Source organism: Anguilla rostrata, chromosome 1 (assembly GCF_018555375.3).
Source record: "Anguilla rostrata isolate EN2019 chromosome 1, ASM1855537v3, whole genome shotgun sequence".
Lineage (NCBI taxonomy): Eukaryota > Metazoa > Chordata > Actinopteri > Anguilliformes > Anguillidae > Anguilla > Anguilla rostrata.
This window is the reverse complement of record NC_057933.1, coordinates 60115589-60133703: the sequence shown is the minus strand read 5'-3', so window position 1 is coordinate 60133703 and position 18115 is coordinate 60115589. Positions and strand designations below refer to the sequence as shown.

General features: G+C 40.2%; 1 protein-coding gene across 23 annotated transcripts in view; it reads right to left on the bottom strand.

The window, feature by feature from the left end:
* The window catches only part of LOC135260550 (focal adhesion kinase 1-like), a 78446-nt gene that overhangs the window by 27231 nt on the left and 33100 nt on the right, over positions 1-18115 (bottom strand). For 6 of the 23 annotated variants that reach the window (XM_064346024.1, XM_064345976.1, XM_064345992.1 and 3 more), the window contains 16 exons: positions 17496-17662; positions 14505-14592; positions 13640-13719; positions 13296-13358; positions 10582-10636; positions 9325-9465; positions 8388-8465; positions 7951-8010; positions 7434-7541; positions 6690-6807; positions 5547-5577; positions 4747-4805; positions 3500-3517; positions 2636-2692; positions 767-787; positions 28-146 (listed from right to left, as the gene is read on the bottom strand). In XM_064346024.1, the coding sequence (XP_064202094.1) occupies positions 28-146; positions 767-787; positions 2636-2692; positions 3500-3517; positions 4747-4805; positions 5547-5577; positions 6690-6807; positions 7434-7541; positions 7951-8010; positions 8388-8465; positions 9325-9465; positions 10582-10636; positions 13296-13358; positions 13640-13719; positions 14505-14592; positions 17496-17662 (1263 nt within the window). Of the gene's footprint in view, positions 1-27; positions 147-766; positions 788-2635; positions 2693-3499; positions 3518-3671; positions 3733-4746; positions 4806-5546; positions 5578-6689; positions 6808-7433; positions 7542-7950; positions 8011-8387; positions 8466-9324; positions 9466-10581; positions 10637-13295; positions 13359-13639; positions 13720-14504; positions 14593-17491; positions 17663-18115 lie in introns of those variants that run through there. The other 17 variants (XM_064346009.1, XM_064345918.1, XM_064346015.1 and 14 more) reach the window with 15 other exon arrangements.

Sequence of the window (18115 nt, the reverse complement as noted above, 5' to 3'; positions counted from 1 at the left end):
GGATGTCGGTCCCTTAGTGGTGCATACCGGAATTAAGTACATCCCCTGGTGGACATCTCCAAACTGCCCCTCTCCAATACAGCGGCCCAACTCAATCCTCTCCCTCTGGATCTCATAGTCTCGTGCTGCAGACAGAAAGAACATCACTGCCCCGTTTCCAGGGAAACCTTTTCAGCAGAAGGTACACACGGGCCTACGGTTTAGCGTTTAAATACTGTGCTGGGCCATGCAGTTTGATGAGTGGCGGAACAAGCAACTGGCAGCTCCAGTAATCGCGAACAATTTGATGCAATGGCATTTTCGATCATTAGGCCAATAAACCATTTTAGTCAGGACTAGCCACGTACAAAAAAAAAAAATTCTGGACCGTTCAATACAATCATGCACTGCTATTCCATGACATAAGTACATGCACAACTACCACTAGGCACAAGCCAAACATCCCATTTGGATTTGTTTACTGTTGGTGTAGGGCAATATAGACAAAGAAAAAAAACTTTTATTTTATAACACAAAAGTTTAACCTGGACTCAAACATTGAAATATTTACAAAAATTTTCACAGCCTTCAAATCTTTTTTGAAATCATTTATGTTCTTCGTGTTTCTCTCAAGAATCTGTGGTTTCTCCAAAGAATACCAATGAATACATAAATGTTGTCAATAATACACAGATTATGACAAATGAAAACAAAAATAAGACACAAATGGTGAACCATTACACAGACGCACAATACCAACTGAACAGAGAGAAAGACACACCATTACCTTGGTCAAATCCATAGCTTTCTGCAGAGCAGTTAAATGGAAAGAAAGATATTTTAGGACCAATCAGAGGAGAAACACCCAGAACAAAACAGAGATGTGGTGAAGGATTAGAAGTTCTGAGTGAACTTTTGATGGAGTGAAATATGAGCTACGGTTGGTTAAATGAGGAAGGCGTGACTGTAAGTAAGATTAATAACATACAGGAATATTGACATCTAGATTAGCAGAAAAATTAATTAAGCCCAGATAAATAAACCGTAGATCAACTGTGCACCTCCTGGACCAGCTGTGTGCCTTTTTTGAGTCAACCATTTCAACCGATTCTGTAAGCCACAACTATATGTTTTAGAAACAGAACTGCAACTACTGCTCATTTGTAAAGCTGTAAAACTGGTGCGACTAATATACCTTTTAACAGAGTCACAGTCACTGCAAGCGAAAAGGGAGTTCCTTGCTGATGGTCCAGCCATAGTCAATTTGCCACACTAGTTAACCTCGCAAAATAATCTAAACACAGGCGCAGGAGAATCTGCGGTTTAAAAGTAAGTGTGTCCCTCCTCTAGTCCCATCTCCAGTCATGTGCATGAAATAGCTCTTTCTGCCAGTGGCTGAGACTGACATTCAAAGACACAAGCAGGGTTTGCTGGTCAAGCATAAGGATTTCCATGACGGTTCCAGCACCATGGACCAGCATGGTCACATCTCACTCATCATTCTCTACACAGTCAGAAAGTTATGTGCGACCCTGGTTCGCAGTGTTATTTTTCAAATGGTTCTTCATTGGTAAGGTTTGCACAACACATGCATGCAGTCATTCATTCATTCGGTAGCGACTGTTATACAGGTATACACACAGCAAGAGACATGGTGATGCAAAATACAAACAAAATGTACATTTTGCACATTGTAATAATATGAAAAAAGCACTTTCAAATAGTTTTCAGATAATGTGGCTGCAGCCCTGGTGCACTGGGTGGAAAGCCAGGTGGACACAATGCCTATCCTGTAGCTAATGTTAGCTCTTAGTTATTTGTAATGATCAGAAGGTAAAGGGTCATGAAACTGTTTTTCATGGCACATGGATAGTCATTATTCAAATGTATAAATAGTTTGAGCGATAAAAAGGTATAAATATTTTTGACAAAATTATTAACAGATGGGTGGTGGGGGGAGGCAAAACTGGCCGGAACCCCTGCACCCTTACTACGCTCGAAAACCATATTCTTAAATTATACTCACTTACTATATATCGTGTGATTATTTAGCTTTAAGCTAGCAGTTGTGTAGTCACAATTACTGCTCCACATTAGTGTCTTTAATGGTCTACACAACACTCTGACGATGTGAAACTGTACAGACAATCTTAAGCTGCAATATTGCTTTCTGAGAATTAAAGCACAAACATTAAAAAAAAAAAAAAATTTCCACGACTGAGTGGTAAACAAGCTGCAGAGAACAAAGTGAAAATGAGAAAGAAACCACAGACCATCTCACAGAGGACTGATCACCCTGCTACACATTACCGTCCCAACACGAGGCTGCTACAGTAAGCAAAACTGGAGCAAAACAACCTCATAAATTTAAAGTAAGAGAAGACATTTTTTAAAATGCTTTTCCTACACCAACAGCTGCAAAAAAAACAGTAGCACACTGATGACTAAGAAAAAGCCAAGCGAAATGGAGCTTGGATAGAGAAAACGTGGACTGTCCCAGGGAAGTCTGGTCTGCAAGCTACAGCAGCAACACACATACCCCTGAACTCAGCTACCCCTTCCTTCCCAAAATACCCCCCGCGACACTCTTCCACCCCCCACTTTGGCCCAAACTGTTCAGCTCCCAGCAGCTCCTGCCGTCTGTTACTATACTTACTGGAAGGCATTGTATACGTATCCTCCTCGTCTACGATTTCTGCATAGTCGTCTGTTTCTGCAAAAAAAAAAGACAACAACGGCTCCGTCAGCAGGCAGGATATCTAAAATGACAACTTTCAATCTAACACTCTCAGCCTTTCCCTAGATAGACAGCTAAGAATCCAACCTCAGACCCTGAAAAAACGGAGATACAGTTATCCCCTTCCCCACTCCTACGTAGATACTGTGCACTGCCTGAGCATTCTGTCGATACAACGATCCAATAAGATAGGACCGTCCAAAGGAAATATCAACACAGCTGTGGAATTTGAGCTCACGTAGGAGGCGGGAGATGGGAGCGAAGGATGTAACATTTTTTTCTCCCTCTCTTTTTTCCATAGAAACATCTTTAGCAAAAACAGATGAGGTCATCACTAACTCCAGAATCACTGTGCCCATACCGTATTGGCTGTTTCGAGGGAGAAAGTTGACAGTGGTAATTCTGCCCCAAATGCTGGGGTATGCCACTGCTCTCACTACAAGTTTTATATTTCACAAACATGTCCAAAGATATCCTCCCATTTCTCGTCATCTTGTATGCACATCTTCAAGATCAAGTTTATTTCAGCCAATAACTGAAATCTGTCTAATATGATCCGACCACAAATAAAAATGCATAAACAATATAACACCCATGCACAAACACACAGAGGAAAGCACAATGGACAATAAAAACTTACTGATCTAACCAAGAAAACATCTGAGCTACATTAAATCTACTATGAGTTTTCTCAGACAACTGCACTGAAGGTAAAGGCAGTATTTTCCATGCTGGTCCCTGGAGAAACAATGGAAAATAGTATTCTTAAAAGCCAAACTTTACCGTCCCCACTAATTTCATCTGCAGATCCACAGTGTGCAAAGAAAAGAGGGCAAGAGAGAAAAGAGAAGAAATGGAAAAGTTAATAGTTTCTCCAATCACCAGTAAACCACTGTCTGAACACTTTACAGATGATAATTTTCTCCATAACTACGTTCTTGTTTACATTATTTACATTTTACAGGTAGCAGTAATCACTCTTTCATCAGAAGGGTTAAACCAAGAACCGACTTCTTAAATGGAGAGAAGAGACAAGTGGAGCATTACTGTCAGCATTTTCCCAGAGGGTAGGCAGCTTAATGTAATCCGTTCTGTAGATGTGAGTCCGGGGCGGGATTACATTTGATTGACAGAAGCAGATGTGTCAGGGACTACGTATCAGAGAAACTTCGCACTGCATCAGGACAAAACCTTTTAAACACTCAAATGGTTTACTTAAATATTCCCAGTCTATTACAGGCATGTTCTCCACATAGAGCTAATCACCCCTGTGTGTGTTTCTTCTCCAGTCTACCACCCCTGTGTTACTATTAACGATTAAACTGAAAAGAATACAAAGACAGTATAGTGCAGAAATCTGATTCTGATTATTAAAAACAAAAAACAAGATGTAGGCCAGACAAAGAGAGAGAGAGAACAAGAGACCGGAAGAGAGGAAGAGAGAGAATTAGTGAAAGAAAACGAGAGAAAGAGTGGGCGAGCGTGAAAAAAAGAGAAATCGTTTGGTGAGAATGACGCAGGGTATAGAAAAGGCTCAAGATAAGCCGAGAAAAAATGTTTTAGAAAATTAAATGTCACTACAAATGACAAAATACTGCTGAAAATATCAACGGGTGATTGGCATACACTGGTTGGTGCAGCACTGTGACAGGATTGGAGAAGAAAGAGATTGTGCAATGCTGAAAATTTAATTAAAAAGAACAACAGAGAAACAATAATGTTTGGTGAAGGTTTTTTTTGGCGTTCCTTATGGGTCAAACAGCATACAGCTGCTCTTGAGAAATACCACTGATAGACCACATGCAGACATAGTGTAAGCATCGCACAGAATAATATAAACATGCACAAACACACACTTAAGCTGTGTTATCCTCCATGGACGGGCCAGCAATAACCTCTCTTAACTCTTAACCTGGTAGCATGAATACATACTGAAAAGGTTCAGAAGGAGGGGAGGGACAAAACACTGTCATCTTTCAACTTAGACATAAGTGTTATCTCAGATGAGAGGCATGACAAAAGGGTTTTACCTGTGACTGAAAACACACGTGTCCTTAGCCCTTCCGACCGCTTCTCATGGTTTCCAACCCTATGAAACAGTGGTCGACACAGAGAATTCTACAGAGAGCTGGGAATTTCTCACAGAACATGATTAAAAATCAGATCACGCTCACACTGCAACACACAGGAAAAATCATGACTCAGTCAACAGAGCTGAGAAGTCTAATTGATTCCATTTGTTAAAGAATGTGAAATATGATATCTGAGCAAGACTTGTAGGTTGAAAAAATAATAATTATTCGACGCTGAATGAATAGATCTGATTTCCGAGAACTGGGGAGGGCAGAACTCAAATGATGGTACTCGATTAAGGGAACAAATACAGCAAAGACGTAGCAACATTAAGAGTAATCTGATAAAAACAAATATCTTCCATAAATATACAGCCCAAACCCGAGCTTAACCCATTTAAGCCCGAGGGCAACTAAAGTTGGTGAAGTCGCTACCACTCTTTTTATATCTGTGAATATTTCTTGGATGACTTAATGCTTTAAAAATAAATCTCTGGGGGAAATCTGGGCATTAATGGGTTAAAGGGGCAGACATTTAATTCTAAACTTCAACCCATCAGCTAGGCAATTAATAAATACCAGATTTCTCTCATTCCAATGGCAGCACATTGGGTGTTTCTTCGACATACGTCTAAATTGTGCTTCTGTTCTTCAGTGACATTGAGCTTCAATAATTTCAGGCTAGGTTAGGATGTACTGAACTCTGATTAAATCAGACAAATTCTACTTCCTATTTAAAGAAGATGAATCATACTTACTTCGGAATGGATGGCAGAGCTCTCTCTCCCTCTGTTGGAAGAAAGAAAGTATTTGAGTGATAGTTCAGGGACACAGCATGCATTGCAAATCACAAAAACAAGGCATGCAGAGGAAGCCCTTCAAAGAAATGTAATATACTCTGAAGACACATTAAAATAATCAAAAATTATGGAATTACAGTGTACTGAAAATTACATTGTACAAAAAAATATATATATATTTTACGGCTTTGTCCCAAACAATATGGAGCTCTCTGTATGCGGCAGAAATGCTTCTACTTTACAAACATACAAACACGTTTTTCTCACAACACAAGCTACCTACAAGAATTTTAAAGATCCTAATGGGTGGTACAGCCTTTTCTTATAGAGCTCCTCTATTATAGAATACCCTTCCACAACATGGAAGGAAATTGGATAGTCTCAATATTAAAGTCTAAATGACAAATGAACCTTTACACTTAAGCCTGTGATCAGCTATAGCCAGCGCAGGACAAACACGCAGCCCTAGTGCATTGTGGAGCGACAAACTCTGTACTGTCACCTCTCAACAGCTGTGGCCTCATTTTTTGTGAGCATGATCTTTAAGGGTGAGCAGGTTTATTGCCTTTCGCATGCTTGTGCAGATACTCTGTCTCTGTCCTGGTAGTCATGCTGCAACAGGAAACGCCTGGCAGGGTCATGTGTTCCTAAATCTCCACTCCATGTCCCTGTCTGCTACCCATAGCTCTTCCTTTACTGCCTGTTCTTGTTTCTTGTTTCCCTCTCCCAGCGGAGGGGTGCGTGCCCTGAGTCCCAGGCCATGTTCTGAGTCTGCAGCTTCCCTTACCACTAGCACCCTTGGGTTGTTCTCGTGGGGCTGAGATCGCGTGAAGTTGTCGAGGGGTCCAACACTGGTCCTCCAGAGCCACATTGCATGCTGGCTTTTGTTGTTACTTGGCACTTCACTGAACAATTAATTTAGCTAATTGCATAGTTAACACATCTTACCTGGTTTCTTGGGTCTAAACAAGTTCCTGGTTTTAAGGTAAGAACGAAAACTAGCGTATCCTGCGGCTCGTAGTGCCTAACATTAGCCACCCCTGTGCCAAATCTTCAAAAATGCAAGTGAGCGAAAGAAATGAGAGAAGGAAGACGGTGCACCTTTCTGCGTCCGTACAATGAAGGATCTGGGGGCGCCGTTCACCAGCCGACAGTAGCCATCAATCAGGTCGGCCATGTTCTCCGCTGTGTTCAGTGATGATGTAGTCACCATGAGGGGCTGAGAGAGCACGGGAGGTCAAATATAGGCCTTATCAGAAAATGGCTGCTGTAATTATGTCTTTTACCAGGGTCTTGTAACAGTGTCCTGTGTATGACCCTTCACTTAAGCCTAATGAAGCCCTGAAAATCTTTGCATGCTCACTAGGTGGGTGTGCAATAGGGTGCAAGCATTTCCTGTCATGTATCAAATCATGCCGTGAACTGGCCTGAACTCTGGAGCGCCTGAAAAAGCACTCAAGGATTTTCTCTAACACAGAAGAGAAAGAAAGGCACACAGTGCCATAGCTGATCTATATTTTCAGGGGAGAACCTCGGCTTTACATTGCTGAAAATGTCCAATTTTCTCAGTCAGTGAAGAGGACAGCAATTCAGCATTATCTCTTGCATTACAGTCGCAATTGATGTTGATGAAATGGGAAATGCTTCTGCACCGGGCCAGCCAGCTTTGGCTACAATTTAATGTCAATCTGCTTCTCTAGCCAGCTCCACAGGGAAAAGGAGCTTAATGAACTAACCCAGTTCCGGCTCTACAGTGAAAAAGATATGAAATCCTCCAGAGTAGGGAATTAACAGTTAATCCTGCATGGGTCACAGTTTATGGCGAGTGACTGCACTGTCCCATACCTCGGGGGCGCCAGCCACATCCAGCTGTAGCATGCCCTTCCCGTCTCTGTCCTCACTGCAGGAGAACTGGATGCTCTGCACCTGGATGAAGGTGGCCAGGTGTATGGGCTGGACACAGGACAGAGGAAAAAAAACCCAATTCACTTTTTGCTGCTGTTTGAGGGGAACACTGTATGGCAGTTCAATATGAGTTGGGTGGCCACTCGAATAAAGCTCTTAATATATTTCCTTACTGAGAACAGTTTGGTAGCTTCCCAAAGCAGCAGTATAATTGCTGTTCGGTGTCTCCTGTTATCACAGTAAGGGGAGCTGTGTTTCCTGTAATGTTCTTTTCTAGCTCAATGTCTGCTTGAATGCTCAACAAAATTGCCAGCAATTTTCAAGTCTGGATCTCTCAGTCCGAGCATACAGTCATTACCCAGTTTAATTGGTCGATTGGTTAAGCCAATTTCTCTCCCTCTCAAACACAGCTGATGGGTGGTGAGTGTACAGCTACAAAACGTCTGCTGAGACTCACCCAGGTGGGTGCCACACAGGCTGAAGTCACCCCACCCCCACCCCTGTCCCCTGTGCAAGCCTTGAAAGGAACAATTCAAATTCATTACCTTCCAGAAACAGAAAGACATACTTAGATGCTAGGGATCCATAGGAAATAAAAATACAATTCACACTTACAGTATGGTTTTCTGACTACATTCTAACAATAATCGATTTCAGAAAATTTATGTACAAAACACGTATGAAATATTATAAATTCTCTTTTCCACCATCATTTTCTACTTTATGTTCCTCCTCTTAATAGAATACTTCATATGAACATTCATGCTTTTCCATTGTATACACAGTACAGAATTTGTATTATTTCTGAATTTTTTTTTTTCAAACACCATTTATTCAGAAGAATATATAATATATTCGTATGGATTTTCTTCAGATCTACGTAAGGTTACTCACTGCAGAACCCTTATCTGTGAGGTAGCTGATTCCTTCCTCCGGACCAATGGCAAGCTCCACGGATATTACCCAACTAGACTGAGAATGAGAGAAAGAGAGGAGTAGCGAGAGAAACAGGGAGAGAATAGAGAGGTAGATCATTATGTGTTTATATGTTTCAGTCTGCTACCTGTCATCCTCTGTAAATATTAACCAACATGCATTTTAGCTATGCAAATAAAGCATCTTTGATTTGAAATAAAAAAGTAAACAGATCAGTTCTGAAATGTTACTTTATTTTCATATTCTAAGAATATAATATTAAAATTAGACATTATCTGTCTATATTACACACTTAATTGCCATGCTAACACATAAAATGTAAAGGGAAACTGAAAGAAGAAGGGAGAAAAGAAACAGAAAAGGGTAACAAAGGGTAAAAATAAGACTTCTGATCAATATTAAATTACCAACCTTTGATTTCCATTTCTTGTGCTACTATCTTCAATGTATGTAAAAGGTCAAAATAAGTACCGCAAATCCCTCCTCCTACAATCTACCCCAGAAACACGTCTACCTTACTAACAAAGTCACCCCTGAAGCCCACAGCAACAAAATCTCTCAGCACTACTAAGTTAGCAGCAAGAGACGCATAGCCCTGAATATTGACTCTAAAAATAGGGATCTTAAATTTCCAGTTTGGCAAGACCAAAAAGAAAAAAACACTATCACTGCCTAGCTTCTGAGCAGAATAATAAATAAATAAACATTTTCATTCATTATGCATCTTTCCAAACAATCTGCAATATGTCGGGGCTCCCATTATGAAGTCTGATGGCCTTATTCTTATGACCAGCAGGTATCATAAAGGGTGCAATATAATAACGCCTTTTCCTCAAGATCAAATTCACAGAATTATCCAGTGCTGGAAAAACAGGAGACCTTTTAATATACCCACCCCAAGAGCACACTTAAAGCACTCCTTGTCAAATCTGTAGATTGGTTGGAGGATTTCGAAGAATTTGAGGATGCTTTGGTCGTCGTCAAGGTTGGCAAACTGTTTGAACGTCTGCTGGATCAATTTACGCAGTGTTTTAGGCTGTAAAAAACAGGAAGCAGTAACTTACAATTTGGACACGTACAATATTGTGATAACAAAACAACATTATGAATTTTTCAATTCAAGCATCCTCAATTCAAGCATCAGCTGTTATGTAGTCCTTTTTACATTTTCATTCAAATTAATGCATTTATTTTATGCGTGTTTTGTGCAATAGAGGGTCTGATGCATCATAACATGTTATAACGGTTTGCTCTAGGACATCGCACATTTGAAACTTAATTATTGTGTAATGAAGTGTAACACAATGTAGTGCATGTTTGTATCTTGTCACAGCGAGCATGAACATCATGACAAGATATTAACTATTTGGCAAATTAATTAGTCCATGTACAATAAATTGTGCCAACCTTTTGTATATGCATTCAAAATGCGCATGCTGATATAACAGGAGTTTGATTTATGAATTACCACCACACAATAGAAAACAAAATAAAAGCCTTAAGGATGGCATATTGTAAGCCGTCAGGATGCCACTCAATTTATTTATTATGACAGTGAGGAAGTAAAGTAAAAGATAACCTTCATAACAGTTTCTCCTCCAAACAATTGGGATCATTTGCAATGCATCCATTAATGAGGCGCAAATTGAAGGCACTGATTAAATATGAGTTACTAGAAGCTTATTTTGCTCGTGTCACACAATATTTATCATTAACTGACAGATAAGGAGAGGAAGAGCAGCCACCTAATTGCATCTGTCATTTCTAATTAGGGCTTATATCTAACGTGTGTTCAGGGTAGTTCAGAGGTTATTCAAACATTATCTTGAAATATCAACTTATGGGTTCAGTGGCATTTGCTTGTGAATTAAATCATACAATATGCTGGCAGTTGTCCCACCACAGTGTAAAATTGTTTACAGTTAAATTTCATAAAAATGTGGCATTTTACTTTAAATATAAAAAGAAGAAAATACTATTTAAAAAAGCTTAACGGAAGAGAAAAAAAAGCAGTGAGGTCAGTTCCCTGATCCACTGAGCTTTGTAAGAGGAGGGCAGTGGAGCTATGAATGATGATATTCATAATGATGCCATTCATAGGCAAGTAATCCACTTGTCTATTGGGAGCCACCAACACAGGAATTCCTCTCACCTTTACGGAGTCCACCAAACACTTGGGAAAGAATCGTCTCAAGCCGACATCTTTTCTAGAGAAAATAAGTACATAAAAAACACAATGAGTACATTCTAAACATTTAATAACATTTTACCCTCCACACATATATACCAATGTACTGTATTATTTACCTTATTATTAACCCTAAAATGGTTAGCATCAGTACCTCTGCTTGAACAAGCAGGTGAGAACCAGGGCATGTGTTACGTAGTCAAATTACTGTAAACCAAAGGGTTCTATTACATAAAATAACCATGATGCTCTCTTCTTTTTAAAACCTAACTTACAGAAATATGACGTAACTAGCACAATGAGAAGATCAGTGTCATTATGTGTACGATTATATCTTAATTAAATCATTAGCTCAATATTTCACATTACTAGGATAGCAGAAGGTTATTTAGAGGCTCCCCATTTTCCCACCGTGTGATACCTTTTAATGCTGTGCTGAGATAAACAATGAGTTGGAGGCAGCATCTTTGACTGTCACGTATGCACTTATCAAGAAATGTAGCTAAAATGTCAGATGGTGAAAAAACAAACAAATGTAGCTCTCCTTGCCCACCTCTGCCTTAAACAGAAGTGGGTTTGACTGAACATTGTTCAGTCTATACCGAGCATCTGTTCAAAAACAGCCTTGGCACTTATAAATATGTCACACACAGAAACGAGAGGCTGGCCGGGCACACCAGCAGCCACTGGGGAGGTGGTACACTTACAGGAACAGGACTATTACATTTACACAGAAAACACTAGAGTGGAGCTCATGGTTTAAATAAAACTTGCAATAAAACCTCCTCCTCCATGATCACTCAGTTCTTTTTTATGATGCATGTATGACCTATTCTACCATCCATTTAAGCTCAAAAGAGCTTACATGGAACAGACTTCAGGGTCTGCCTGAGAGCAAAAATATGTACAAACTACAGAACAATAATTGCTCAGCAGAAATAATTTTCATACAAAATAGGAATTAATCGGAGGAAAACAGAAACCAAAGTGAAATATTATTCAGGAATTCAGTTACAAACTGTAAACTAATTCAATAAATAATCAACTAAATTATTAATAATCAATTATTATAAAATATTGCTGCATCACACTCATTTTCTCAGCAATAGTGTTACTTAACTTAATTTTTATTTCATAATTTAAAAATGGCTTTTTTCAAGACAACTTTTATTCATAATGGTACTTCTCCAAACAGCGAATGCTTAAAAAAAAAAATTAAAATAAAAAATACATTGGCTCAACCGTACATATTAATATGCATCATTCACAGCAACAAAAAAATTTCCACACTTAGAAACACAGATGTCTGTCTGCCACAGTTTGAACCATTGTTCACTCAATGTTCACTCAAATAGGGGATTGTATTCCAGCTGTGGTAGAGTAAGCACTGGAATTTTAGGATCCCTTACTCACTTAATGGAGCGTCTACCACAGTAATGGCATTACCGCTATTACCACTAGAGGGAGCTGCAATGTCTCTTCAGTTCTGGTTTATTTTGAGCACACAGCCTTAGAGTCTCTCTCTGCCCTGGTTCACAGCCAGTGCACAGCTTATGTCTACGGGCCCAGGGTGCTGTCTGACCTGGAAATAATGCAGCTTAAACATTTATGATGCCTGGCCACCCTGGCTGCTGGGAGAGTCCAGGGGCCCTGGAACAAACAGGCTAAATGCAAACTACTGGGAATCCTACAAGCAGCAGTGTGTGGTGGCTGTGGAGCTGACTTATCCTGGCTACAGCCCTCTGAATTGATAGAATAAATGTCCAACTGAACCAGAGGTAAAGGTCAGACAATTAAGTCTTGCTAATTTCTCCAGTACAGTATGTTCATCCGGAGCACATTATACCCTGTGAAATACATTGACACCTCAAACAATGTGATGATTTACTGTCTTCACTAATGACTTTTTTCCATTTAAACCGTTTGAACACTCAAACAGAACAGTGCCTAAAGGTGTGCGTAGTAACACACTGACCCTCAGTGGAGTTCACCCCAAGGTTTATAACAAGTGCGCATTTAGCATAATATGTCAGCTGTCCTGTTCAGGACACATTTTGAAATGAGGGTAGATAAGTCACTTACCACTATAAATACAGCACAGATGTGATTCAGAGCGTGCTACCTGAAGAAGTCCAGGTCTGCCAGTACATTGTCAACAGACACTTTTGCTTCCTCTAAATGTGCAAGGTTAACCTTATAAACCAAACACATGGAGTGCTAAACTTGGCCAAAACAAACACATCCATTTACTTAATCTGTTTAAGACATACAACAAAACACAGTATGTCCCAATTCTAGCAAGTGCTGTGGCAGTGTGCAACACTACAGTACTGTCCTCTGTTAGAAAAGATTTATTATTTCTAACTGAGTATTCTTGATTGGATTTTGAGCGTTGCTTGAGATGACCCTTCAGAAAACTGCTTTAAAATGCATATCAAACTAGGTGAAGAAACAGCAAAAACACAACAAGGAATCTATAGACATTACATCGAACATAAACATGCTTTATGAAAACTTCTTCCAGAGAGAACCCAAACTTGCACATGTGACTTGAACAATTCAATAAAATTAGATTATCCTTCTCACACATCTAACGGCTCTAATCATGCATGAGAACTAACTTTTAATTTACAACAGCAAACTTGGAAGGCTAACTTGAAGAAAGCAGAATGACTCACTCTAATAATTCATAGTTGGACTTCTTATCCAGTGCATTCCCTCTCATCTCCCTGAAAAACCTCCTGAAATAAAAAGAAACAAATTAAATTTTATATTAAGATTATATCTCTCGGAATAACAAAGTGGTTCATCTGATACGAATGACTCCACTTAACATGAAATAAATAAGCAAACATGTGGTGAATGTAAGACTTGATTCATCAGGTCTTGAGCATGCAACAATGGTGTGTGTGTGTGTATTTGTGTGGGTTTGTGCGTGTTTGTGCATGTTTGTGTGTGTTTGTGCGTGCGTGTGTGTGTGTGTGGGGTAAGAGATGATGTCACAGTGTGATTTTCCTGTCACCTGATCTCAAGGCATCCCACTTTAAGAGCTATTTCTTGGTCCACTTGATGTGCCATTTCCAACATGAAGTCATTCTTTACCTAGAAAACAATGCCACATTCATTCAGAGCCTAAATCTCACAACAAATCAGACTGAGGAATCAAAAATGAAAATAAAATGGGTACATTTAAAACTTGAAAAATATCATAGTTATTTAGTGTTGTAACAGCAACATGAACCAGCCCAAGGTTTACCGAGAATCTGACACTGACATAGTAGCCACATTCACAGTATTTCACCACCATCTTAAACTGCAGGCTTTAGGAATGCTCAAATATCAGAACAGCTGACCCAAAAAATTCTCCCCAAACAGCCTGCAGTAGTGTGCAGTGTGCAAAAACAATCTCAAAATGTGTGCCAACTGGTAAAGGGCAAGTACATTTTCACAAACTAAAATGCAAAAACAGGCCAGGCAAATGACAGGCCACTGCATTCTGACAGATAGGGGAATCAAAGTTAAAGCCAGTACATTAACATCCAGAAACCAGTAACCGGTCCACCATACTAATGTATGCACTAACCTATTCACTGCTCCTTCCCAACAATTCAATTAAATAATCGTTAAAAATATTTTAATAACTGAAAGCTCACCTCTTGTGTGGGCGCAGATGACACATCATAGCAACCACAACAAATTTCTTTAAAAGTTTTGAGGTGGATGGTTCTACTGGGTTTTGAATTAGTTCAGAAATTGTTGAAGTTTACTTACTTTAGATATAAAAGCAGACAACCTCACTGAAAGCTTATACCACATCCAAATAAAAACAGACTCTGCACAATTTTTTATCACAAATTAGAATGCTCCCCAGTGTTTTCCTGACTCACTTGCTGGTAGAAGTAGTTTAGTGTCGGTTTGTCTTCAGCAAACTGGCTGAGAAATCCCTTTGGCAAATAGCGAATCCGAAGCTCATACCTAGAAAAGGATAAAAGGCAGGCTGTGAGAATGAAAACTAAGATGGTAAAGCATTTCATCACTGTCCATTCTAACATGAACTGCTCTTCCATAATGTATTCCACACAGACACAGTCAGTTTACCTTTGCGCACAGGACAAACATACTTGTATGGATTTCTTAGGATCAGGATCCAAACAGGCAACTATACAGATGAAGTTCTATCACAGTCATTCCCACTCTTTGGTTTTTATTTTTTCTCAGCATTGCAGGTAGAGCAGATTAGCTCAATCTCTCTCGGGACAGATTAGCTGTCTGGTCCAGTACCCTGCCCTACTACTCACGTGGCTGCAGACACTAATTCCACCCCATTATTAAAGAGTGTTTATTTTTTGTCTTGCCTGCTTTTGGAACCCCTACCACAAAGTTATAACTGCTCTAGAGGGGACTGTTGCAGGAGAGAAAAGAAGGAAAGGACAGAGGGACAGACCATACAGATAAGAAAGAGAGACCATAAAGAAAAGAAAAAGACCATGAAGAAGAGGGAAGGACCACAGAAGAAGAGAGAAAGGGGATGGAGAAGGTGAGAGAGAAAGTAAAATAAGGACGGGTAACCTGAATATTCTCAATGCAGGACAAAACCAGCTGGCAAAATGGCCAAAAAAATCAGAAGAGCATTGATATTACCTTCCTGCAGTCAGCAGTGCCAAATCAGGGCGGTATGATAGGGAATTATGGAGGCTATTTTTCAACTCTGCTGCGAAATGCAGCATCACACCTCTGTCGACAGACACGCTACAGCGCAATTTCTCTCGTTCAGGCCTGCTGCGTCAAATTCACTTCTGACACAAGGCGATAACATGGCAAGAATGCATTTTACACCCTGCACTTGCTACATTTGTGCAATTGAGGCACAGAGCCGGAAAGCCAAAGGACTGGATTATCAGTCAACAAATACTGAAACACAGAAGGCATCAGCACTTAATAAAGCCCCTGAAATAAAGCCAGAAGCAGGTGATTAAGATCTGAGTGCTCTACAGTCACCGTCACACTAATGATTCAGCGAACGGCTGTCTTCAAATCGTACACAAGGTGAATCTCTTCATATATACAGTAGGACAGGAAGGTACTGTACAAAACTAGCAGAAAATAAGGGTCCAATCAAGGGTTCCTAACACAGAAAACAAGGAGAACTTTACAGGGAAACACAACCACCTGTTCTTCAGCATAAGCCATCTGCCTGCTAATGCGTGTTTTAAATGTTCACAACAGTCAACACGTGCTCCTCTCTCTCCGCACCATGTTCCAGAGGTTCCTACTCTCACATGGAGCTGATCAAAGAGGCCATGGAGACTTGTATAATTAACTCCGGCATAGATCCCTTTAATAACTCCCCCTCCTCTACAGCCTGAACCATCTGTCAGCTTGTAAGGTGGAATCACTCAACGCCTTCAAACAGCTGCCAGGTACTTACACTGCACTTGTTCATTACAATAAAGACCTGACTGTCTTACATACATATCTGCCATTTTAAAATTGATTATCTTTAAAATATACTCACTCTACAGTGACCTTGGGTAAGTTGTAACATGAAGGGTCTGTACAAAGATGTAGTTCAAGGTAAGCAAGGTGAGGAGGATGTCTGATTTGTTTAATTTATGTTGTAAGGATGGATTTTGACATATTTGAAGACTGAGGGTTGGAAAAAATGGTGTGTTGGCAGTGGAGAGAATGTGCATTTCTGATCCGAAAGGGCTCAAGTCGAGGACCTGTGAGTTAACCACTAAATTATATCAATTACTGCCTTAACTGTTTCAATGGACAGCATGTGATATATTTGCTTTGGAGACAGCTAGATCTAAAATGTGAAAAAATGTCATAGCCATATTTGATGATAATTAAAGGTCAGATCAAATTCCTTAGAAAGAATACAGATCTCAGTTTTGCAAAACCTGAAGATATAATCGAATCCAAACGGTGAAATCTGATCAGAAACCTTTTGAAGAACTGGGTCCTGCAGCTCCTGCTGTTGCCATATAACTTTCCCCATGCTAAGAAATCACTTCTCCTAATTCTTAATTTAATTCCTAATTTTTCCAGCATTGATTGGTCATTTCTACCTTACCAGTATGCTTGCTGTCAGATTTTTACAAACAGGTGGTACAGTAGAGCATACCAAAATATATATTTTAAATCTTTTTCAAAATAGACTGTATTCCACAGAGGGAAAAAGCAAGAATTATCTTGCATGACTTGAAAGTGTTACAGTACATCAGTGTTCCCTTAGTGATGGAAACAAAGAAAACAAGGAAGATAACCACTAATGAGCCAAAGTTTTTCAAAAGGTTTCACGTGTACCTTTGTCAGATTTCTCTTCCCCTCCCACCTGCCAATCACAGTGAATACCAGATGGGCGGGAGAGGAGATCTGAGCAACGAAGAGAGAGCGTTCATCAGAAACAAAACCTGACAGCTACGCTCTTCTTCGTGTTCATTAATTAGTAGTGTAACAGGTATATAAACTCAGAGGCACCCAAGAGCTCACATTTGAAAACGGTTGCACTGACAATCACAGAGCACCCACCTGAGCCTTTTTCTTTGAAGAATGTTCTGCTAAACAGATGAAGGCATGCCCAGCTCTAAGCCAAGGGCTCTAGGAAGTCAGCGCCAGTCATTTGAGCAGTATCATTAGTCTGCCTAGTTTAAACAGCAACCGCTCTCAAGACCCAAACCCCAACGATTAATGATGCATGCATCTCCATGGCAACACGGGCAGATTGCCTTCCTCTGGAACACCACTGATAGGCTATTTGGGCAAAGGCTCCTAAAACTCGTAATTGTGTTACAAATCCAGGAGGGTGCCAAGCAGAACTTATATAAACCAGCCATTACATGTACTGCCTGCCTTTCTCATTGGTGGGTTACCTCCACTCCTCCTGCGGGCGCTTCAGCTCGTACCGCTCCCTCACGTGGGACACGCCCATGTCCGGGTGGAGCCAGTGGACCTCCTCAGACTGCCGGCGGCTGAGGCGGAGCCCAAAGCAGGACACGAACCTCACCTTGTGGATATCCAAAATCTTCTGGATGATGCCCTGTCAGCCAAAGAACAGAAGCGGTTCAAGGTTACCTCAGTCGTACCACTTGACTTATCTTGTCACTGAAACAACTTGCAAGTTTTGCCGACTTGTGATGTGCTTGTTCAATAATTGTGCAAGCCTTTACCTGTGAACTCAGATAAGTTAGAAAGCCTTTGAGATAAGTTGGTTCTTCAATTTAACAACACGGTACCCTCCCCAGGGAGAACAGACTAGAGTGATTATGTAGACATGGTACAGCAGGAAGGGCCCTCAATCTGGGTGCTGAGCGTTTAACTGGGTGACCATTTTCTAGATTTAAGTTGACTGTTTGACTGGCTCGAGAAGAGCATTCTGCTATCACATAGCATAGCAAATAGCCAGAGTTAGGTGAGTAATGTATTCTTGTTTAGGAGATCCAGAACTGAAGCAGTCAGTTTAAACTCATGCAGTTTCAGAGTGACATCACAG